This window comes from Mycena indigotica (genome assembly GCF_014461135.1).
Source record: "Mycena indigotica strain 171206Taipei chromosome Unknown Mind.scaff0008, whole genome shotgun sequence".
Taxonomy (NCBI): Eukaryota; Fungi; Basidiomycota; class Agaricomycetes; order Agaricales; family Mycenaceae; genus Mycena; species Mycena indigotica.
Window position 1 is genome coordinate 445,495 of NW_023503007.1, and position 22,635 is coordinate 468,129.

At 51.6% G+C, this 22,635-nt stretch overlaps 5 protein-coding genes across 5 annotated transcripts; 1 reads left to right on the forward strand and 4 right to left on the reverse strand.

The window, feature by feature from the left end:
• Positions 1-379: 379 nt before the first annotated feature.
• MIND_00908800 (uncharacterized protein) lies at positions 380-2,206 on the reverse strand (the record flags this gene model as incomplete). The annotated part of the gene is made up of 2 exons (XM_037365727.1): positions 380-1,918; positions 1,970-2,206. 2 exons carry the CDS (start codon positions 2,204-2,206, stop codon positions 380-382), a joined length of 1,776 nt encoding a protein of 591 aa, XP_037217139.1.
• A 350-nt stretch (positions 2,207-2,556) lies between these two features.
• On the reverse strand, positions 2,557-2,960 carry MIND_00908900 (uncharacterized protein; the record flags this gene model as incomplete). The annotated part of the gene is made up of 3 exons (XM_037365728.1): positions 2,557-2,633; positions 2,682-2,880; positions 2,937-2,960. 3 exons carry the CDS (start codon positions 2,958-2,960, stop codon positions 2,557-2,559), a joined length of 300 nt encoding a protein of 99 aa, XP_037217140.1.
• A 498-nt stretch (positions 2,961-3,458) lies between these two features.
• MIND_00909000 (uncharacterized protein) lies at positions 3,459-4,830 on the forward strand (the record flags this gene model as incomplete). The annotated part of the gene is made up of 2 exons (XM_037365729.1): positions 3,459-4,248; positions 4,298-4,830. The coding sequence occupies 2 exons, from the start codon at positions 3,459-3,461 to the stop codon at positions 4,828-4,830; spliced, it is 1,323 nt and encodes a 440-aa protein (XP_037217141.1).
• Positions 4,831-8,727: 3,897 nt separating this feature from the next.
• MIND_00909100 (Peroxisomal dehydratase) lies at positions 8,728-9,959 on the reverse strand (the record flags this gene model as incomplete). The annotated part of the gene is made up of 7 exons (XM_037365730.1): positions 8,728-9,219; positions 9,267-9,337; positions 9,388-9,487; positions 9,537-9,673; positions 9,721-9,726; positions 9,778-9,856; positions 9,909-9,959. The coding sequence occupies 7 exons, from the start codon at positions 9,957-9,959 to the stop codon at positions 8,728-8,730; spliced, it is 936 nt and encodes a 311-aa protein (XP_037217142.1).
• Positions 9,960-10,147: 188 nt separating this feature from the next.
• Positions 10,148-12,106, reverse strand: MIND_00909200 (Glutathione-independent formaldehyde dehydrogenase; the record flags this gene model as incomplete). Its single annotated transcript, XM_037365731.1, has 17 exons — positions 10,148-10,303; positions 10,351-10,426; positions 10,477-10,618; positions 10,666-10,680; positions 10,727-10,752; positions 10,805-11,037; positions 11,087-11,188; positions 11,234-11,270; positions 11,321-11,329; positions 11,378-11,385; positions 11,433-11,543; positions 11,593-11,629; positions 11,678-11,740; positions 11,790-11,814; positions 11,861-11,964; positions 12,022-12,032; positions 12,104-12,106. 17 exons carry the CDS (start codon positions 12,104-12,106, stop codon positions 10,148-10,150), a joined length of 1,158 nt encoding a protein of 385 aa, XP_037217143.1.
• Positions 12,107-22,635: the final 10,529 nt, after the last annotated feature.

Sequence of the window (22,635 nt, forward strand, 5' to 3'; positions counted from 1 at the left end):
TCCTACTTGAGCTCGCTCGCTATTTCCTTTTTGATATGCTTCGAGGATGCTTGGGGCTGTAAAGGGTACAGTAAGCTCGAGGCATAGCGGTCGGGGAAGCGTCACCGACATGCATGAGCTCATGATACCCATGGCTGTCGAGGAAGAGGAAGGCAGGATGTGTTATCTGTGACCACCGACCCTTCACACACCAAATCGTAATATCATACACTCGCAACCGAAACTGCTGAAGCTACACTTTCTAACAAAACAAATTTATGTATGCTCTAAGTTTCGCTGCATCTTGGTCAACAGTTCTCTACATTCCAACCCGGCCCGCTTGTTAGGCCTGCTTCGCATTGACAACCCCTTCAGCCGACTCTCTTTACTGGTGCTGACCCTAAATCATAGCCAGATTTCTGAGGCCGCTGAGGATCTCCGCCAGCTCTTCGTGGCTACTGTTGGGCTTCTCGCCGAGCGAATTGCGAACGTCGGGAAGGGCGTCATTAACTTGCTGCCAGACCTTCCCGTATCCTACAAGAGCTCGCTCGTAGGCATCCGGCCGGTCCGGGCTGGCTTCTCCAAGTCTATTCTCCGCAGTCCGCTCGACGTTGTTATATGCGACACTTTCTAGCTCGGGAAACGCCTTCGCAAGAAACCAGACCGCCGGCCATGGAGCGGCAATGCGCGAGTCGGCGGCGTGGAATACCCTAAGTGGACAGCCGCCAGCAGGAACCTGGGCCTGGCCTCCAGCGAGCGATTCGAGTTTGGAAGCATCCAGGGAAAGACGCAACTCGCGTAAACGAAGAGAGTGCTGAGAGATAGCTGTCAGGCCACCAAGTGTGACGAGCGACCTTGGGTCGTGGTAGGGAAAGATGTAGAGGTCAACCGTTAGGCTTGGGTGCGGGAGGCTGATAGCCTTTTGTTCACGGTAGGGGATATTTTTGGCCAGCGAGAGCTCTTCGAGGCAGGGTAGCGCATGCACAAGTCGTTCAAGCAATGCATCGTTGATAGTCAGCCCAAAACCGATTTCGATTTGCAGTTGACGAAGATTTGGGTAATGCAATAGAGGGTAAACGAGTGAGGGGAGATGCGGTTCGAATAGCGCCTTGTCGAAAGAGTCGAGGCCACAAGATATCTGGGTGAGTTGCGTCACGGAGCAGCGCTGTGATAAGGCAATGAAGACCTCGGTGACACCCGATGCGCCGGACTCTTGGATGTCTAGCGTAAACGATGATAACGTCAATGTGTCGCAGGCACGGATGAAATATAAGAGCGCATCAAGCCCGCGAGCAGTTTGAGGCGCTCGTAGTTCTCCTGGAACTACACAAAGGTTGAGGACACGCAAGGTCTTGAAGGGTAGGGTTCGCTCGCTGAGGTAGCCCGAGTCAGGTGGAATCCCCTGGCCGGGCAGGGCGAGAGTCAATTCCGTCAACGATAGGAGATGTGCAATGTGAGAAAGAGCAGCATCATCCAGGTTACCGATGGACAGCACTTGAATATCGGAGAGCTTGAGGGCAACCGGGTTTACTTGCTGGTAACATGGGTATGTAGAACAGTATTCGAGCGCGAGCATTTGAAGCGTACTGGCAACGGGCAAAATGAATTCCAAGTTCCAACGGAAGTTCGTCCATAGTCGAAGGCGTGTGAGACATGGAGCATGGTACGCGACTGTTTGTTGGAAAAAGAGAAATGGTCCGTCGGATCCGACATTATGAACATTCCAGGCATCGTCAGATTCCCAGGACAGCTCCGTCAAGTTTGGGAATAACTCGATTTGATAGAGGAACATGGAAGCCATCGCAAGATGCACATACTGCGTTGGAGCCAGGCCTTGATAGCCGCTCTTATTATAGGGGGGAAAGGTGAGCTCATGAATACGGCGTGTATAGTTGTAGATGTGAAGCAGGTCTTCAGCCCGGATGGGTCGACGAAAATGCTACCCAGTGTCAGAAAAGTGCATCGCAAAAGTACGTAGATAGCTGCGAACCAAAAAGAAGCCACCATCGTCAAGGGGCTCGTATTCAAGGAGGTCTTCTGGAAAAAGCTTGAAAGCATTGGCAATGTCGGGCTGGGTGAACCAGAGTGCGTCCAACGCCGGCTCCGCGAACGAACGGCAGGTTTGTGCAAGACTGGCCAGGCCATGTCGGTCCGCCTGGGTTCCCGACAACCGTAGCTCGGTACAAAGGAGGCCAAGGATCGCTTCCGACTGCAAGGCGACATGCATCGTGAGGGTCAAGAAGGAGAGGCGTTCATGACCTAGACTTGTCTCACGGTAATTCGACCCTGCAGGGTCCAAAATAGACTTGCGTCCCAGATCGATAAGCTTTAAACGACTCGGAGTACACATAAATTGCGTATCGATGGTTACTCGAAGAGCAGAGGCTGAGAGTGGATAGTCAGCAAATAGTAGGAGAAACAGTGAAGATACGAACATGGGTCATCGAAAAGGTGGTGTCGTGTACGAACGAGAGGGAAGAAAAGGTATCATAATATGAAATAACACAGATGTTTAAGTGCACAGGAAAACAATGCTCGTCGATGCAAACCTAATAGATTGGACTGAGTGATGCTAGTTCATCTACCTTCCGGATTGAAATATTGAAAGTTGACCCACGGGTAGGAGGTATTCCGATGCGACGTTGTATGGAACCCTAAAAAAAGCTTTGAGGGCCTGTAAGCGCAGAATACAGCGCACATACCGAATGCCACCCGGATCCATAGAGACCAATTGGAGGGGTTTCGAGGCGAAGATTTGCAGAGCGGCATACTGGTAGTCTTCTCCACATCCTGACGGAAAGCTCGGACCGATGAGGATTGACAGTAATGGGCGAAAAGATGCGGATGAATTGAGTTCAAGAATGCTGAGTTAAAGGACGTGTTGGCGCTTGCATCGAAGACCTATACATGGATTGCTGGTTAGCGAAAGGAAGCAAATAAAGATTATGGCTACGCACCTCATCCTTGGAACACCCTTGCATGGCGGAGCGGAAAGCACGACTTCAAGGCTTGATTCACTGACATTGGGACATTACACTCTTTGCTTGCGTTTCAGACTGCAAAGCCTGCGTTTTGCAAGTCCTAAGTACATTGGCTAACGAGCCTGCTGCTTTGGTGGGGCACTGGTGGTTCCGAGTTCGACCCGATGAGAATCTCAAGGATTACTGCGAAGGTTTTTCATCAACGAAGAGCAGGACAGAGAATCGAGGGCCACATACGCTGCGCCATAACACTCTGCTCACTTGCTTCAGCCATGGGGGTAAAGATGTTCATCTGTCCATCTCCTCCCATTTTTGTGACCAGCGCAAGCCGGGGTCCGTCCAGCGTAGTGTGAGCACTGTCTACTCGGCTTGGTCATCGCTGTTGCTGGGGGGAAAAGGTTCTGGAACGATTCTGAGATGACGGCAAAAGACAAGTCGCGTCGCGTCCGCCGATCATGACTCATCATCACGTGTGCTGCATCAACGTCGACATCCTCCATGACCAGACATCTTGCCGCCGAACTCATAGAACACATCCTCAGCTTTATCCACGACACTCAGACGCTTCAGGCATGCAGTGTGGCCGCGCGGATGTTTCGTGGCCCGGCTCAGCGCCGACTCTGGAAGCATCTTCGCGTGGACAATGGCACCACCTCGTACGATCGCTCCGCCAATGTGGTTGTCGCACATCTCGATGAGTCCCCGCACCTGGCCGGCTATGTCTGCTCCCTGGACTTGTTCTTGATCCGAGCATTGGAAGACGATTTCGACGAGTTTGTCGAGAAGATACTAAAGCAGCTTCCGCATGTCAAATCCGCAAGTATATCGACCACCCACCGCAACCGGCACTCGTCTCCCTGGACTGGAAGCTTATTACAAACCGCGATCGTTGCGTTCATCCAAGATGGAGTTGCGCGCGGGACATTGCGGCAGCTCGAGCTACGAGGCTTCCAGCGAGTCCCGCGCTCATTCATAACGCCCTTCTTGAGGGCCATTCCCACCCTATCGCTTCCATGGCTCACCCTCGAAAAAGAACAAGAGACCTTGCCCGTTGTGGTACCGTCCCAAGACACGCATCGACTCAAAATGGGCATTTTTGACATCAGCAACCCAGCAATGTACAAATTCATTCTTCCACACACCAAAATCTTGCGTGTTCTGGTCCTTGATACATCTGGCTTTGACACAGAAGACTGGAGCCCCGATTTTGAACCCATACGATCTCGGGTTTATGATTTCTGTGTGGCCGTCGGTGCGACCTTGGAGTATCTGTCCATTGAAATACCTGGTATGTTGTTCTGTCCAAGCGGCATTGACTAGCTAATCCGTGTCTGAAGTTGACGAACAGCGATTCGCAATCGCCGACCTTAGAGTTGCGCCTCTCCCCCAGCTGCGATTTCTCCAGATCGACTTCGAGAACCCAAGCGACGGGCCAGCCTTGGATCCTCCGAGTGATGTGCTAGACATCATGTCAGTCCTGCTAGCCAATGCGCCTTTGCTCTCCCGAGTATGTCTTCGTGCAGACATGTCCATCGAATACGGCTCGCTAAACCACTGGCTGGGCCAACCGGAATATTTCGATGACTTCGCGAACATGACAGACACCCTCCTGGAGACTTTCCTTTCCGCTCCCTCGCGCACCAGCTGCTGTGTTCCGCGTTTCTACACGTCCCGCATCCGCAAGATGCCTACCAATAGGACCGTGAAGTACACATTACCTGTCGAAGATCCCGTACACAGTGGAATGCTGGCGACGTATGCAGCGGCGATGCGGGTCGCACTTCCAAAGGCAACGGCGTTAGGCTTCCAGGTCATCGACTATCATCTTGGCGAGGAATGGAAGGAAAAGGAGGTAGAGTTCTTCCACTGAGCCTCCTCCGACTTGTGTTGTTTCTTGTTATCCCATTTCACCCTCTTTACCCAACTCTGCAGTCGGTAGCACCACCCTTTGTATGTAAATATGTAGCAAAGATGTCGAATTTGACGAAGAGGCGTGTCACACCCTCAGCCAACCCTCAGCCTGCGGCTTTTTCCTCGACCATGACCATCAAGTGGTCCACCTTTCACTCTGCTCTCAATACCCACTCCGACATGGTCCATAGCAGCCGCTACCCCGGAAAACTCAAACTGCAGCGGAAAGGAGGGTGAAAAAAGTCTGTATACTACTTCCAGCGTCATCCTGGTCTTGATATCTTTCAAGCCATTCCCTGCCACATTTTCGATGTAAATGTCCTGTCGTCGAGCTCAGGTCGACCTTTCTCGAATGAATGAAAGGCTCGTGGAGGCGCTAGCGTGAATGGGTGGATTCGGGTGAGTTGTCACTTTTTCGCGCAGTATGGTGCCAATGCTTGTCAGCCACGGATACTCTTCTTCAAGTCAGCTTTCCACCGCTATTCCAGCCTTGGATGAATCCCATATGGAAAGATACTTCACTCGATTTGGAGATAGTTCGTGTCCACACTTTCCCTTGCGACTATTCTTACTCAAATACCAGCAGGTTATCCTACATTTTCCGCTCAATTGCGCCTTGAACACGCTGTGTGGATAACCCCGTACCTTCTGGGAAGCCCGAGACTGTCTTACATTCCGGTCTACATGTCATGTCCGAACCCCTTGCGTCCATTCTGCGAGTGTCGGACAGAGTGGTTAGGTGCGTGTTCTTCTCTGTCTCTGCGTTTGCTTAACCTCCTCAAGTCTCTATGTAACTGCACACCATCGATAACTCAAACATCATTATACTTACCAGGAGCGGCCCTGTTAAGCTGTTACACGAGCGTGCGCGGTTCTAATAGCTCTTTCCACACCTTTCTGACGAAAATATGCATAACAGTATAGGAGTGGCTACCGTAAAAAAATAATGAGCTCCTCAGAGTCATTGTGCCCATTGCCATTCTGACTTTGCGTGCAAGAAGAGGTATGCGGATGGTCTTCGTCTGTATCTGCAGATACTCACTCGTACTCAGTTCCGTGCATTCCATCTGATCCTCTCGACAAATCCAACTACGCAAATAACCTATATCGAGGTTTCGTGGTAGTTGTGATGACCATCGCTTCCGTTCGTAGGCAGAGCTCCCTTGTCGTTGGTGCGAATATTGAAGTTGTTGTTATTACCACCTTGTGCTCTCGACCCAGTCATATGGACATGCAAGCGCATATTGCTCCAAGTCTGACCCTTGCTACTTGCCCAGTGGGATTCATTGAAGACTGTTGTTATCTACAGCCACTTCAAATGCTACTAGTAGGAATTCCTAACTACAGTGGGTTATTACAGAGTCTTCCGAGTCAGAGTCTTCCGAGTCAGAGTCGTCCGAGTCGGAGTCAGTGAAAATATCTTCTCGGTCCAGGATGTCCTTCAATTGTTTGTGCCGCATTCTTGGGTGTTTTCGAAGCACTTCCTGAACCGCAGGAAGAAGCTCGCTGACTTGGCGCCACACATAAGCATACCTCTCACTGTCACACAGTTCCCAGTTACCGTCTTGAAGTTCTTCGACTTCAAGTTTTCTAAGCTGAGGGAAAGCCATAGCTAGGAACCAAACCGCCAGCCAGGGGGAATAGCCGATGGAAGACTGTGCCGTATGGAACATTGTCAGCGGGCACCTGGACTCAGAAGTCAGCACCAGGCCGTCAGTCTCCAACGGCGATCCATCCCGCTGGCACTCCCGAACGGTGGCATCAATGGAGATCGTAAGTTCGCGCAGGTAACAGCAGTGTTTAGAGAGAGCCCGTAGTCCATACAATGTGACCTGGGGATTGATAAGATCCAAGTCACTGGCACGGTCCTGCCAGTGCTCTGACGAAGAGTCCGAGTCCGAGTCTGAGTTTGAGTCCGAGTCCGAGTCTGAGTCCGAGTCCGAGTCCGAGTGTGGCGGGGTATTATTGTGGGCGATCGAGAGGATTTCTATCAAAGGCCATGACCTCGCAAGCTGTTCCAAGAATTTATCATCGATGTCCAGCGTATATCCCATCTTGATTCGGACTTCCCGCAGCATACTGAAGCGAAGAATGGGGTCAATCATGAGTGTGTATGGAACAGGGTTGGAATCTTCGTAATAAGCACTGGCAGTAATGAAGCAACGGAGCTCGGTAAGTGGAGCAGCAACTTCAAGTCGGCGGTCTCCAGGTGATACGGTAACGCTGCGCTGCGCTAAAATGTCGAATATGCGAGTGACTTGTTCAACTCCAATGTCTCGGTCCAAGTCTCCGATATTCAAGTTGACCGCGAACGAGGAGAGCATAAGGGTACCACAGGCGCCGAGAAAGTAAATGAGCGGTTGAAATGCCGACTTGTTATCAGAGTCTCCGGTCCCGGGCACGGGCATCGAGAGTGTGAGGATGCGCAGGTTCTTGAATGACAGAGCGCGTTCAGCAAGGCGACCCCAATCCGGCCTTTCGTTTTTGAGAGGAAATGAAAGGGCCAACTCGCGAGGGTGCTGTGAGTTGAAGCCGTTTCGAAACCCGTTTCGAAACGGTTTCGAAACAGGTGTGAGTTTTGAATTCCGCTGGGGTCGACAGCGGTTTCGAAACAGGCCCGGGATGCCCGACACGTGACTGTCACGGCTGCGGCGCCCCGGAGCTCGGCTTGGCCGGCCTAGCGACCACCAATCACATGGCTCAGCCGGCCCCAGTCCCTCGGATCCGGCTTTGACACCCACTGTCTGTGACCCAAGAACATTCCCCAGTTCTTGATTACTGGCGGCCGGCGGCGGTGTGCAGGCCGAGAGAATTACCTAACCTGGGCCACCTGTTTCGAAACTGTTTCGAAACGGGCCTGTTTCGAAACCGATTTCGAAACAGGTGTGAGTAATTCAAAATGAATTACTCACAGCACCCTACAACTCGCTCAGCGACGCGAAAGAAGCGGCATGGGAAAGGGCGCTGTCACTGATATCGTGGCCTATGGAAAGCACCCGAATGTCGGAAAGCCCACTGGCAACTCGAAGAGCCGCTATCTGTACTAGTAGTCCGGAGTTGATATGCGCTGAGAAATCGACTTTGACTTCCCCGGGATTGCTGGCAACGGGAAAGAGAGGGAGCGGTACGAGAGCCGACTTCAGACGACTGTCGCAGTTTTCGCAATGCTCATGCTGTCCCTGAATGAGCCGGAGGGACTGTAGATGCGGAGCGGATGCGAGAATACATTTGAAGAAGGCAATGTGATGTTCGCAAGTCTCGCAGAACGGGTGTTGCCTCGGCCCACTTCTGCTCAAAGGCAGCTTCCAAACCAGTTCCCTCAGCGCGGGAAACAACCCAATTTGGCATGAGTAAACGGCAGAAACCAATTCATGATACACATGGGCGCGGTAACGACCACAACAGGTCAGTTGGCGGATGCGCCGCGTATTTCGCAGAATATGAAGCAGGTCCTGGGCCGTAATTGGGCGGCGAAACTGCTGCATAATCGGAGAAAGTCAGACAACAGTAAGTGCTGGGAAAATGAGGGCGAACTAAAGCCATTGTCAGATCATCCTGGCGTTCATATCCCAGCAGCTCATTGGGAATGAGCTGGAAGAGTCGGATGCTGGGTTGTGAATACCACAGAGCGTCCAAAGCCGAATCTGTGAAGGTGTGACAGGTCCTGGCCATGCTTGCAAGCCCATGCCGGCTCTTCGTGGTCCCGCACAGGCGCAATTCTGTGCAGATCAGGTCGAGGAGCTCGCGTATCCGCAAAGCAGCATGCATGAGTGGAAGGAGAGAAGGGGCAAGTGCCGATTACTACGGGTAAACAGAATACGTAAGTCGCAACAGCTAGTCATTTCAAGTGGACACCCTACAACTTCGTTATCAACTTCCGCACGAACGCAACACCCCCGCCAAGCACGACTTTCCCGCTAGTCAGATTCCTCGTCTGGAACGCCAGCTCCACCGTCCCATTTGGCCCTTTTCCGACCTCCCAAGCAGACGTTTCCAACCTATCGCCCGGCTTGACCGGTGATGTAAATCGCACGCCAAACAGCCTCAGACTCCGCGGGTCGTTTCCACCGGCGGTCTGGATAAGCGCGCGCGCACCGAATCCAAAGGTGGAAAGCCCATGGAGGATGACCCCGCCAAACCCAGTGCCTTTTCCGACGGCTGGGTCAATGTGCAGTGGGTTGTAGTCACCACTGAGGCGATAAATGAGCGCCTGTTCTGAGGTGGTTTGGTCGGCGAAGACGTAGTCGGCGGGCCGGTCTGTGGGGATCGGCTTGCTCTGAGGTGGGCCAGCGACGTATTTGGAGAAAGGTTTCCCAAGGGCTTTGGCACCGAGGTTAAAGGAAGCGCTCTACAAACAGAATGAGGGTATGTCAAATACAGGTGACTATAACGCACATAGAGCTTGGCGTAGGCAACGCCTTTTGGGTCAAGGAGGGTGTTCTCTGTGGTAACGACAATGCCACTCTCTGACGGAAACCGAGTCAGTCAGCGCAGGAAAATGAGAAGAAACACGCACTGTTTTCGGCCACACCAACATACTTGGTCGTCCACGTCCAGCCAGGTCCGCTAACCAACGGCAAGTCCTTCAGTATCTCGATAGACTGCGAGCCATGTACCTATAAAACACGTCAATCCACCGAACGGAGACGAAAGTTGACAACCCACACCGCGATTCGGGTCGACGGGCGGCATTGACGGAATGGGCTTCGCGTAGAGAGTCTTCGCAAAGTTGTTGAGCTCCGGCGAGTCGCCTTTGAAGGGGAGGACAACAGGGTAGGTCGGGAGGGGGGCGAATGACTTGTCTGTCAGAGCGAGTTTGTGTCGTGTCGTGGATTCAAGAGGCACCTACGAAGCTCTATCGGGGGGTGTTAGGAAGAAAAAGACTTCTGGAGAGCTGTCCACGCACCATATGCAATGTTCAAATCCTCCGCTTTTGCGCCGACACCGACTGCATAGGTTAATAAGTCGCGTTGATTCCAAGAAACCTGGCATCAGGAAGTGTAAGCTTGACTAGAAGAGCAAAGTGACGAAACATACGGGCTTTGGATCAAGTTCGTGGCCCACAACTTGGGAGAGGTCGGCTGCCATGGTAGATAGTGGAGGAAAGAGGGAGGGAGGGAGCGTGCGCGTGACACCGGAGTCGGGTCTTGAAATGCCGGCTCGGATGCCTATTCGCAACTAACTTCAAGAGACAAGTACTCGGTCAGGTCAACCCTTTGTACATAAGTTTAATGTTACATTTACAGTTACACTTGTCCACATGGATAAAAACCCGTTCAAGGATGCAACAAAACCTTCGTATACCCATCCACACGGCGGTCGAACTTGTCATAGGCATCGGCTGCTTCGTCAAGAGACACGTTATGCGAGACGACGAACGATGGTTTCGCGCGGCCGGCAATGATAAGGTCGCGGAGGTAGCGGTTATATGCCTGCAGGTTGTCTGAGGAAAGAAAGGACAGCACCAAATCAGACGCACCTTGACATTGCATTGGCCGGTGCCAAGGGTGAGTCCTTTCTCGAAGAGCTTGCCAAATGGGAAGCTCATATAGCCTCTGGGGGAAACAAGTCAAAACCGAAGGATATGGATAAGTGATTGACATACTTAGCTGACGCGGCATCTGGTGCGCCTGGGTCGCTGGGAACGTAAAGCCCTGGGATACCCAGTCCACCTGTTGGGCGAACGACGCGAACGAGGGCTTCAATAACGGCATTGGGGACCTCGGTCTTGCCGTCTCCAGTTGTGGCTTGAAAGAGTGAGAAGCCTCGCGAACGAAAAAAAAGAACGAGTTACCCTGATAACCCACAGCTGGCACGCTGTTAGCACAATCCAATACATAAAAGAAAATGCTCACCGTCGACACCACGGTCAACTGCTTTTCTACTCCTCCGGTCAGACAAATATTATCACTGTAATCAGCAGATAGACGCACCCGCCACGCAGCTTCAAGATTTGGTCAACAGCGTCACCCTTGCCGAAATCAATGGGGGTACACCCGATATCCTTCGCCTTGGCCAGTCGTTCGGCAACACGGTCGACCACATATACGTCCGAAGCGCCGCGAAGAACGGCAGAGTAGGCGGCCATCAACCCGACAGGGCCAGCACCGAAAACGACGATAGATTCGCCGGGGCGGAAGCCAGAAAGCTGAACGCCATGCCAGCCCTAAGAGCACTAAGTAAAGTCAAGTCCGAGCAGAGCGTAATTTTCTTACAGTGGGGAAGATGTCAGCGAGAAGGGCGAAATCCTCCTCGTGTTCCGTGCCGGGGGGGAGGACGAGGGCATTGAAGTCGGCAAACGGAACGCGGACGTATTCCTGAAATAGATTGGCAGGAATGCATAGGAAAATGATTAAACGGACCGCTTGGCCACCAGGATAAGGACCCATTGCAACGTAGCTGGAGAAAAACCGTTGGCTTGGTTGACAGATCGAGAAAAGGTACCGCACCCGTAAGCTCTGTAACCGGGGTAAGTAACATGAAAAGAAATGGCAAACGATAGTTACCCTCCAGCCTGTACGATGATAAGAGTGGCTCCGCGGGACTAAGTTGTACACGTACAAAACCAGGATTCACAAGAGTGCAGAAAGCAGAACGACCTTCTTCGCAGTTGACGCAACGACCGCAGGCTACGTTGAAGGGCATGACGACACGGTCACCCTTCTTGAGAAGCTGTGAACGAGAGTGAATGACAACGGGAGATAGGGAAGGGAGCAGGTACGGTAACGCCAGACCCGACTTCATCGACGATACCCATGCTGAAGTTAAAGTTAGTGAATGGGCTTTTGCAAGCTAACGGAACGCACTTTTCGTGTCCAAAGACGATACCTGCTTGAGCAGCGGTGCGGCCTTCGTACATGTGCAAGTCACTTTTCAACGCGAATCAGTAGATAATGGGAGAAAAGCGGGATGACATACCTCCCACAAATGCAGGATGTCGTCACTAGCAACATCGTGAGCAATATTGGAACGTGTGGCTGGGCTCGTACCTTTGACGATAACATCGTCGGGATGAAGAATCTTGGGCTTCTCGACTTCGCGGACCGTAACCTTGAACGGCTTATCGTAGACGACTGCGCGCATTTTCGACATTCTGGGCAAGCGAAGTTGAGGAGTTGATGTGGGCAGAGACGAGGGACGCAAACAATACCTTGTCGAGACCTACCATTTATACCTTGGCGGTGGGAGAAAGCTGGCCCGTCGCAGCGTCAGCAGGTGTCTATTCCAGATACCATTTCGAAAGGCTTTCCGTCAATGACGTGAATCGCATTGAATTCTATCGAGTGGTCAGCAGACCGCGACGGAGCTTGGAACGGTTTGCGTACAAGGCACTCTATGTCCTTTGCGTGGGAGATGTATTCAGCCTCTGTTCTCGTGAACGGTCTCGGACTTGACGAATTTGACTTGACATTCAGCCGTGTTGGTCTTGGATACCAAGCACTCGATATTGTGTCTAAGGAACACCGTTAAACTCCGTTCAAGACTTGGAGCTGAGATTGGGAGTCGTTTCGAGAGAGAGAGAGAAAGAATTGAGCCCGGTTCATTCCTTGTAAATCGTCGTTTGAGAGAGAGGGCTGCAGGTGACTGTGACCGAGATTCATCTTCATCTTAACCTGTACCACCACTCCCTGGCACCTGCATTTCCGACGGCAGCACCGATGGCCAAGTTGCGCACAAGGGACGAACTGCCACCGCTATGTAATTCAGTCCTCCTGTACCTCGACCGCCACTGAGCAGTCCAGTTTCAGTCTTCCTCGCCCTTCTCTGTAGCGCATTTCGATAACGCGCTCCGCCAACGCTTGTCGTACTCCTCTTCTCCTCGGAAGCCTTGCAATGCATTCAGGACCGTTTTACCTGGGAGCCAGGTAAGCAGTCATTACCTACTCCGAATTGTCCCGTCACTAACCTTTCCCTTCTGTAGCACCTGACGCGGACCACCGCCCTCGATATCTTGGGGCTTACGAGGATCAAAAGAGAACAGAGATGGCGGCCGTCCTTGGTGGCTTGTGGTGCCTGGGGGTTTCCAAAAGGCGGTCGTGGTTCTGATAACCTCGCTGAAGCCAGGAACCCAAGTCGAGGAAGTTGGCGGAGACGCGAGCTCTGTGGAAGTGGTAGGCTATGCCCTATTCTGCAGGTTCAATCTTTTTTAACGCGCTTTATCAGCTTGTTTCCGCTTCAACTTGGCTTCAACTAGAGCGGCTTTGCAAGACGGAATGACACCAAAGAACTTGAATTGAAGGGTACGAATGGTGATAGCTGGTGTGTTGTGTTGTTTCTGCGGGCTTTCTCTTACTCACTTGCGACATAGCAGGTTCTGAACGACTTCAACTTATGGATTCGGCAACATCTGTGGCTTCTCAATGTGTGCAGTGTTGGTGAGACGTTTTCAGACAAGGACCCGAGGCGAACCAGCAGGCGAGAATAGAACGATATAATTGGACGATGACCTAGTCAGCGCAACAAGCCAAGAGTCATCGACTCACTATCCATGTCCTGCAACTGAGCGAATCCGAAATTTCGAATCACCACTTGGAACGCGACACTCGCTCTTTTGTAAAGTGACGGATAATACGACAGAAGCTGCTTTCGCATGGCATTCACCGTGGCTAGCTATAAGTGCATCTCTTTTTATGATTATTTTAACGACCGTTCATAATAATTGCAAGGCACGATTGGTTTCGATGGCGGTTTTCTCTTTGGATCGTACTGAGAAATAACAATCTGGTGCATTACTCGTACTTTATTTAATGGAAATGATTTTGCCAGTGAATCCAGTGAATCCAAGTATCGGAAACGCACTACGAATCTCTAGTAGGCTAAACAGGAGAAAGCTCCGAGTCTAAGAATCCTCCACTTCCTCTTCCGAACCCGAAGTGTGCAAAAGGTGGCCAAGAACATCCTCCAGGTCCTCCCAGCTGCTAGTCGGTCGCTCCTTCAGAATATCGCGGACTGGTGGAAGCAAGTCGCTCACTTGCTGCCACACTTCCCCATATCCTGTAAGTATCTCTTCGTAATCGTCAGGCTCATCAAAATACAAATCCTCCGCAGACCGCTCGACGTTGACCACCCGCACGCTTTGCAGATGGGGGAACACTATCGCGAGGAACCAGACGGCGTGCCATGGGCTCGTTCCAATAGACGACTCGACAATATCGAAGACGTTGAGGGGGCAACTTGAACTCGACGGCGGAACTGTGGCCAAGCCTGGGGGGCGCGTTTCTGGCGAGATGGATTCGGAGGCGTCTATGGTAAGTCGCAGCTCGCGTAGATGAAGACAGCACTGAGCAAGAACCCTCAGACCGCCCAGCGTAACCAGAGATTTCGGATACGAAGATGGGGCGTAATTGGGCTTGAGGCTAACGAATTCTTCTTGGTCTTGGTATGCGATGTTTTTGGCCAGCGAGAGGACTTCTATGAGGGGAAGCGTGTATGCGAGCTGCCCCAGCAACTCGTCGTCCACGCACAAACCAAAACCTATCTCGATTTGGAGGCAGCGGAGATCGTTGTAGCGCAGGCAAGGCCGAATGAGCGATGACGGGTGCGGTTGAAACCGTGCATTGTAGATGGAGTCAATCTGACAGACAACTTGGGTGAGCTGGGTTACGGCGCAGCGCTGCGAGAACATATCCACCACCTCGGTAATGGTCTCAGTTCCCAACCCTTTTATGTCCACCATGAACGATGAGAGCGTCAAGGTATCGCATGCTCGCAAAAAGTATGAGAGAATAGCGACTGCGTAAGAGTCCTCAGGAGAATATTGCGTTTCGACCCTAAAATGATCTATGCCTGCGAACAGACAAAGGCTGCGCAGAGACTTGAATGGAAGGCTTCGTTCACCAAGGTGACCCGGAGCGGTGATTCCTGGATTGGGAAACGCAAGAGACAGCTCGACCAGCAAGGGAAGACGTGCGATATGGGAGAGGCCAGCATCATCCAAATTCCCGATGGATAGTGAGTGGACATTTGAGAGTCGAAGAGCGATGGGAATGACTTCGGAATATTTTGGGTATGCGGCGAGGGAGTAGTACTCGAGCATGAGCGTTTGGAACCTGTCGGCCACAGGGAGCAAGAATCTCAAGATCGAGTGCTGGTTGGTCCATAGTCGAAGGCGCATGAGACGCGCAGCAGATAAGAGGATGAATCTAGGAAAGAGGGCCTCCTTCCGGAAGGTGAGATCAGGGTTGGGCACCCAACTTGAAGGTCCATTTATATGCCAGCTCAGTTCCATAAGGTTTGGGAACAACGCAATCTTGTGTAGAAAGCAGGCCTCCGCCAGTAAGCCGTACGCTTGAGCCGGCAAACGGGAAGCTTCTTGATGTGGAGGACAAATGAGGCGGCGAATACGTCGTGTGTATCTCAGCGCGTAAAGAAGATCGTGCGGCCAAATCGGTCGGCGGAGGTACTGCGAGAAGGTTAGAAAACCCGGACCCGGATTGAAGCAGAGAGCGAGGCCGCGAACCAGGTCAAAACCACCATCCACAGAGCTGATGCATCGAAGCAGGTCGGCAGGGAAGACGTTGAGAGTGTTGGCAACACCGTCTTGGGTAAACCACAGTGCGTCCAACGCGGAGTCCATAAAGCTATGACATGTCCGCGCAAGACTGGCCAGGCTAGTTGCGCTTTGGCGGGTTTTGCACAGGCGCAATTCGGTGCAAATGAGATCCAGCAGTTCTCGTATTTGCAGGGCAGCGTGCATCAGGGAGTCAGGGAATTTGAAGAGGCGTGATTGATCAAAGTCTCACGGGAATTCGACCCTGAAAATTGAATGGGTAAAATGCGGCTTGCATGGGTCGAAAACACAAAGTAGTAGTGATAATAATAATGTGGATGGTCTGTAATCGACGAAAGCGGTGGAAAGTTGGCTTGAAGAGGAGTGTGTGTCCGTGGCTGACGAGCATTGGTACCATACTGCGCGAAAAGTGACAACTCACCCGAATATTGGTGATAACATAAGCCCAGTCTCGGCGAGCGCACGAAGAACGGGGACTGCGCTGGAATCATTGAATGGGATTGTCCTTGTGATGGTTAACATTGTCGATGCGGCTCAGCCTGAGCGTCGGACGGTGTAATACCCTCAACTTCAACGTTTGGTACACAATTCGCTGTCCAGTCGTATGTATCGTAGGTGGCGGGTGGATGTAGATGTAGAGGCCAGATAGAGTATGAATCACGAAGACTGTGTCAAGAGATTTTCGTTCAATGGACAATGGCAGGAATGTATGAATAACATATAGGTGCCTGGTCCCAACTAGTACTTCGCGCATGAAAAATTCGACGGAACAGCTCCAGCTGACCACATCCAATGCCGCTTCAAGCAATGAAGACCTCAAATGTAGGTCGAAGATGTCATGAGTGAAGCCGTAACGTAATTGCGACGAGAAAGGGTAAGAAAGCGTTGTGGGGAAGCATTCGGTATTCGGTCCATCGTCCGTGATACGCCGCCCATGACAGGTAAAACCTGTTTGACCGCCCTCAATGAACAGGACAGGCCATCGATGGCGAGGATATGACGAAACCTGGCGTGCCCAGATGCGGACTTCGCGGGCGCGTTGATGGTAAAGCATTCGAGCGATGTGATGGCTGCAAGGTGTTTGTTTCTCCCCCTATAAGGGACCGAACAGTGCGTAAGGACGGCCGATAGCTTCATCCGGACATCATCTGAGCAACATGTGCTGCGTCATGGCCAAGTCGACGTGTGCGTGAAATGGTGTTCACCGAAAAGGTTGCGAGTCGCGGGAGAAAGAGATATAGCTCGCCACAACGGCTGGTCTTTGGAAGTTATTCGCCAAATCGGGATGGTGTCCTCAAGTGGACATTGGCATTAACGTTGGAGCGAGGAAATGCTGCCAAGGCAAGAGGAATTGATCTTCATTTGAATGGATTGGGTTGTACTGGGAAGAAACAAAACGGAAACTAAGAGCTTGAACAACTGACTCGAAACCTCTAAAATAATATGAGAATCCAAGTCCCAACACAGATAAAAACCTACCGGTCTACCCGCTCGGTGTCGACGTAACCATCCATGTCAGGTCGTTGAAAGAACTGAATAGGAGCGTATGGGTCGAAAGGTCAAGGGTAAGGTACTCTGGAAGGAGAGTAAGACTCCATCTATGAATGCGTGAAAGACATACCCAAGACATACCAGGAAAGACATCAAGATAGGTGATGGGTCGTTGGAAGCTGCTGGCCGGAGCTCTTCCTGTTAAAGCTTTCTCATGCTACCCAGCTACCTCCACAAGACGTAGAGCAGCCGAATCCCCCCCCCAAAAAAAACACGCATAGCGATTGCCCCTCCCGCCAAAAGTGGTGCCATTTTGGTAGCAGCCCTCGCAGGGGCAGAATAACGGGGAACGATGATAAACCGTGAAAGTCACTGCGAAGAGTAAGCAGAAATCGACGGTAGAGAAGATATTTACTCGCCTGGCTCTTCGACTAACCAAGTGACTACAGTCCAGAACACGGTCTACTCTGCCCGTCCAACGAGAACAAGTTCCCAAGTCGATTACAGACTTCGAAGGACAAAACTGTATATCATATCAGCTTGACGAGCCAAGAGAAAAGCGTACGGACATCAAGGAACAGGACGACCCATGTGGCAAGGAAAGGAGAGGTCGGCTTTCGTCCCTGCAGGCAGATGAGATTGTAGGGGTATGACAAGATGAACTGAACGTGCTCATTTTTGGTGCGCCAAATCTATCGCCCCTCTAGCGTCGTTCGGGATTGGAAACGTGGCCAATCATTGCTTGCCCGTTGACAGCCACCGCGAAATTGCGTCGTCAAACTGGGAGTTCACTAGGCCACTAAAGATATAAAAGATTGAGAAAACAGTGGTGGAAGGAAATGGGCACGCACTTCAGTAATAGTCCCGAACAGGACCCATCTCTGTTCACCTCTTGACTTCTGGCTACGTGGTGTCGAAAGGACTGACGTTGAAACAACTAAGAAGGTTGAGGCCCTATGATATGATGGTCAAATACGGGCCTGAGATGAGAAGTAGCAAGAACTGACCTCGGAGGAAGACGTATAAGCGCAGTCGGTCGAGGACATGAAGGGAAGAAAGTCACGCATCACAGCGTGATGCGCCACATCACCGACCAGCGAAAAGCTTCGACAAGTTACTCCAAAGTTTGTCAATTAGTTCTGCATTACGGCGTATATACAACATGAGAGTCTAACAGTTAAAAATCCTTGCTGAGCGGAGTCACAATAAGTGGCAGGCCCGACTTCTGGACCGCATCGTGGAGCGATTCGCCCGGTGAATGGACCGACGGGCGCTGAATAGGCCCGGCCGTAAACGGCGCAATGCTTCCTTCGGGCAAAGCGGGATCGAACTCAAATGCTCGAATGAGTGTGAAAATAAGTGCCTTGAGCCTGTAATCGCTCGTTAGAGAGTAAAGACGAGGAATAAAACCACCTACTCCGTGATAGAGAAGCGGAAACCAATGCAGTGGTGCGGGCCGGCAAGGAAGGTGAAAAGATGAGACCAGACGCCGGGAACACCACTGACGGCTGACGGAACGGAGTCCCAACGTTCGGGTCTGGAATAAAATAGTCAAAAACAGTTGGAAGAAAGTTTGATAGACCGTACTTGAACTCTAAGGCGTCCTCGCCCCAAATGTCCTTCGAGGTATTGACTGCCCAGATTGGGAGCTGGATCATTTGGCCGCGAGTAATACTATGGATGCTGCTCGTTAGTCTTCTCGTCAAAGAATAGTATGAAAACACTTGCGGAAGGCTCCAATGTTCCTGTCCCTTGCTATCGATAACGGGCTTCGAGAGCGGAATAACGTCGTCAGCAGTTGCGACGCGCTGCATTATCGTCACAGGAGAGTGCGCGCGGAGACTCTCGCGAACGACTTGCTCCAGATAAGGAAGGGCATTGAGCTCATCATAGGTTGGCTCGTCTGTACCGACAGAAAGAAGCTCTTCACGCAATTTCGTTTGAGCAGCTTTGTTGAACGACAGTGCATGCAATGTCCAAGCGGTTGCTGAACTGGTCGTTTCGTGCCCTGCAAGGAAGAAGGTCGGAATTTCTGCGTGAATTCGGTCATTATAGCACGGAGAAAAAAAAGTGAGTGCACTGACGTGCTACGACCTCGGCATTGCTGAGTCTCTGACTTTCGGGCAGGTCGGACGACATATTTGCCTTCAGCAAGATGGAAAGTACATCCCGTCGTCCACCTAGCGCGGCCGTCTTGTCGCCTGAGCCATCGTTCTCGGCCATCAGCTTCATTTTGCTGTCCTCGATAATTTCGCCGCCAATCTTCATCATCCGTGCATGGGCAGAGTTGAGAACACGTTGGCCGGGAACAGGCTAGAACGACTAAGCAGTATTCAGATTAGCCATAAAAATAGCGCACGAAGAGTTTCAAAACGGGCATCATTCCTTGCGCCAGACGCATTGCCCCATACAGTTTGGAGTTGGGTGCGTGGAAGAGGTCTGTGAAGGCCTGTTCGAGTTCCGTATTTCCAGTGCCAGTAAGCGCAGCAAAATCATAGTCGAAACCTGCAGATACAGGTCAGCTATTTTATGCACCAGCTAAGAGCCACCCACCGGCACGACCAATGACATCCAACGTCATCTTGCGTAGTCCAGAAAGGACCTCGACAGTATGGCCATTTGCAGCCGACTTCTCGGTAGTAATATCGTTTGCCCAGATATCTCGAAGCTGAATTGCCTTGTCAGCCTGCTTTGCCCCAGAACCTCCAGTAAATACATACCTGGATAGCCTTTGCGACAAAAATCTCGGTAATAGCCCGAATCTGGTTGACGCCAAATGCTTGGTTCTGTATGAACAGGGTAAGGAGCGTCTTTTGCAGCCACCAGAACTGACCATGACACGTCGCTGAAGATAAAATAAATCTGCTGATTCTCGGGAAAGTTGAGGACGTACATGGAGTTTGTGCTGGTCGTTGATGGCGTAAAGTAAACCTACTCCTGCGTCAGGAAATGTAGTTTGGTATGCTATGCGGAAGACGGACCTTCGCCCGTGAGTCGACGAATCTGATCACGTTGGCTCTCTGGGCGCTGGTAAATTTCGTGTTGGGCGAAGATATGGTTGAGGGCTTTCAGATCCGTGGTAAAGAGCTCGGACGCCTGCCGATATTGAGTATCAAGAACAAAACCAAAAGCTTGGAAGTGTGCTTACGCTGAAGAGGCCATGGAACAGGAAATTGGGACCATACTCTTCGCGCCATTTGCGCGTTTGTGTGGCGTCGTCCTTGTTATCCCAAGTTAGATTAGAATATATGCCCCAGAGACCAAAGGCTGACCGCAATTTCCATAAAGTTACCCATGATAAGGCTTGGGTTTGGGGGGCCACGCAAGATGCGGCGGAGGGGAGAGGTGAGATTGTGATAGAGTATTGAGATGGCATGTGCCACGACGTAGGCAGTGAAAGTTGCTGCGACTGGGATGAGGATCTCGAAAAGCATTGTGAATTGGAGAAAACTAGCGGGCACCTGCTAGCTTAAGTACATGGCTGAGGCTGCCCATGTTCCCCCGCTATCGGATGTCGTCTGTCCACCAGGCTTCGGAATCGTCATCGACAAGCAGTGTCATCCAGCTGCACTGTCGTCGGCCGTGACTGAGTGCACCAAAAATAGTTCCAGCTACTTGCAGTGGGAAGGAGATGTGACGCAACCCCACGCTTGACGGGTGTTTCGAGCGACGCTATCGGATTTGTGCGTGGTCGACGTTTACGCAGACCATTGGGCGGGTGGTCATTGTAGCGCCCGTCTTCCCGAGAAGCGTTCTTTCGTTCCGACACGACATAGGGTTTGGTGACCATAGGAGGAAGCAAAGAACATTTTCACGGCGCTCATGATGTCAGCATCATTGACATGATCATGATAAGTAAAGCTAGTACTTAAAGCTTGACGAGTGAAGTGTTCAATCCCCTGCAGGGACGAATCTTTCCGTTCATTATTTTGGAGGTTATACGAGATGATTTACTACAGTGAAGCGGATTTGTTGCCGATAGACTGAATTCGAAACGGACAAACTGTGACACTTCTCTTCTCGACCACCATCATCTTTGCAATGATGTGCGACAACGTTCCAGACAGCGCAGCACTTAAGTACGTCTAAAGAGTCTGCCCGTCCGGCTGCGCAAGGTGTCGGCTTGGGTATGTCACGTCTAATGTTTTTCTCTCCAGTCCATGCTGACTCGTTTTTGTTGACATCAGGGAATTTGCACGGAACTGATGTACGCTGGCGCCGCTGATCAACTGAGATCAACTCGGCGACCACTTGGCAAGCGCTGATCATACGCCGCCTATCTGATCAACTCGGTGCCATGCTGGTAAAAGCTTGGTCGACTGCTGACCGGCAATGGTCAAGGATCCTGCCAGGCTGCCCGGAACGGCAGTCCGACACTCAAGGTCCTCAAGTAAGTAGTCTATTACTGCTCTGTAACACGACTTTGGCTTGATCTACGTACGAGCATACTTGTACTGTACTTGTCAATTAAAAATGTCGAAGCAGGGCTACATGACCCGCCGTTGCCTGCAAAGTGAGGAACGGCAAAGAAATCTTTCTAAGTCCAAAGTATCGGCACGTGCATCGATGGCGTGATGAAAACTGATCTGTTGACAATCTGATCGGGTCGTCACACGTTTCATGGGTTGTTCCTGCCCATCATCTTCAGATTCTTCCCCCTCTCGTCCTCTCCTCCCTCATCCTTGCCCTCCCCCCCACAATCTACCCTCTCTTCGAGCAAACACCACGGAGGTTTATCAATACTCCATGCCTCCCGCAAGCTCAAGCCTCGTCTTCAAGCTCTCAAGTACCCGCTGCACACCTCAATCCACCTGACTCCTTCAAACCACCCTCAAGGCTGCGCAAGCTGGCACTCAAACCGCTTCTCGCAACCAAGTCAAGGGTCATCAACATGTCACAAGTCAAGATCTGCCATCGTCTCATCCGACCACAATCGACGCTTGCGAGTTGGCGCGGAGGGGGATTGGGAGGGGGATTCCGGAAGGGATGGACATTGGTTGGATATCGGTGAGTGTCAGGCCATTGCTTACTTGCTGTTCCTAACGCTGCCGCACAGAATTGTGTCTGCATCGATACTACACAAATATCATCCATTGGATGGCTCTCTGGTTGCCGTCCTGCACCATGATTACGGTTGCAATATCTTATTCTGTACTCCTTTATATAATTTATTCATTTTCTCCACCATCTTTGTGATATTGCATTGTTTCCGAGGCGATTGAATACCGCGCAACCGGTGCAGTTTGGCACAAAATCCGCCAGTTGGCGGCAATGTGGCCAGCGTTGGTGAAAGTGAGTGCCTTTGGTAAGCACCAAACCAATGCTGGCCAACAGGGTCGCCAGCCTGGTCATGCTGATGGTGTTGGTAAGCGCTGGCCAACGTTGACCGGGAACGCGCAAATTCCCTGATGGAGGCTTCATGGATTCCCTGGGTTGTTTCGATGCCCCTCGGAGTCGGATCCCCTCGTCAATATTGAGATTAAGGACTGAGATGACCGCTTGAGGCACTCCAGGGACAACCGCTGTGCGTCGGCTTAACCCCCCCTTCTGTGGACAATCTTCCTCACTTACCGTTGTTCGCAGTTCCACGCGCTTTTTGCTTTTACTCGTGTATGACAAAGGCCTTTATGCCCCCATAGGCTACTCGTGTTCGACTACTCGCGCTACTTTCTTGTCCCCATTGACCGGGCTGGGCATGACAATAAAAGTTTTAGGGAGCCGACATGAACTTGAAGCAAAAAGGGTTGGTGGCGAAGGTGAGTC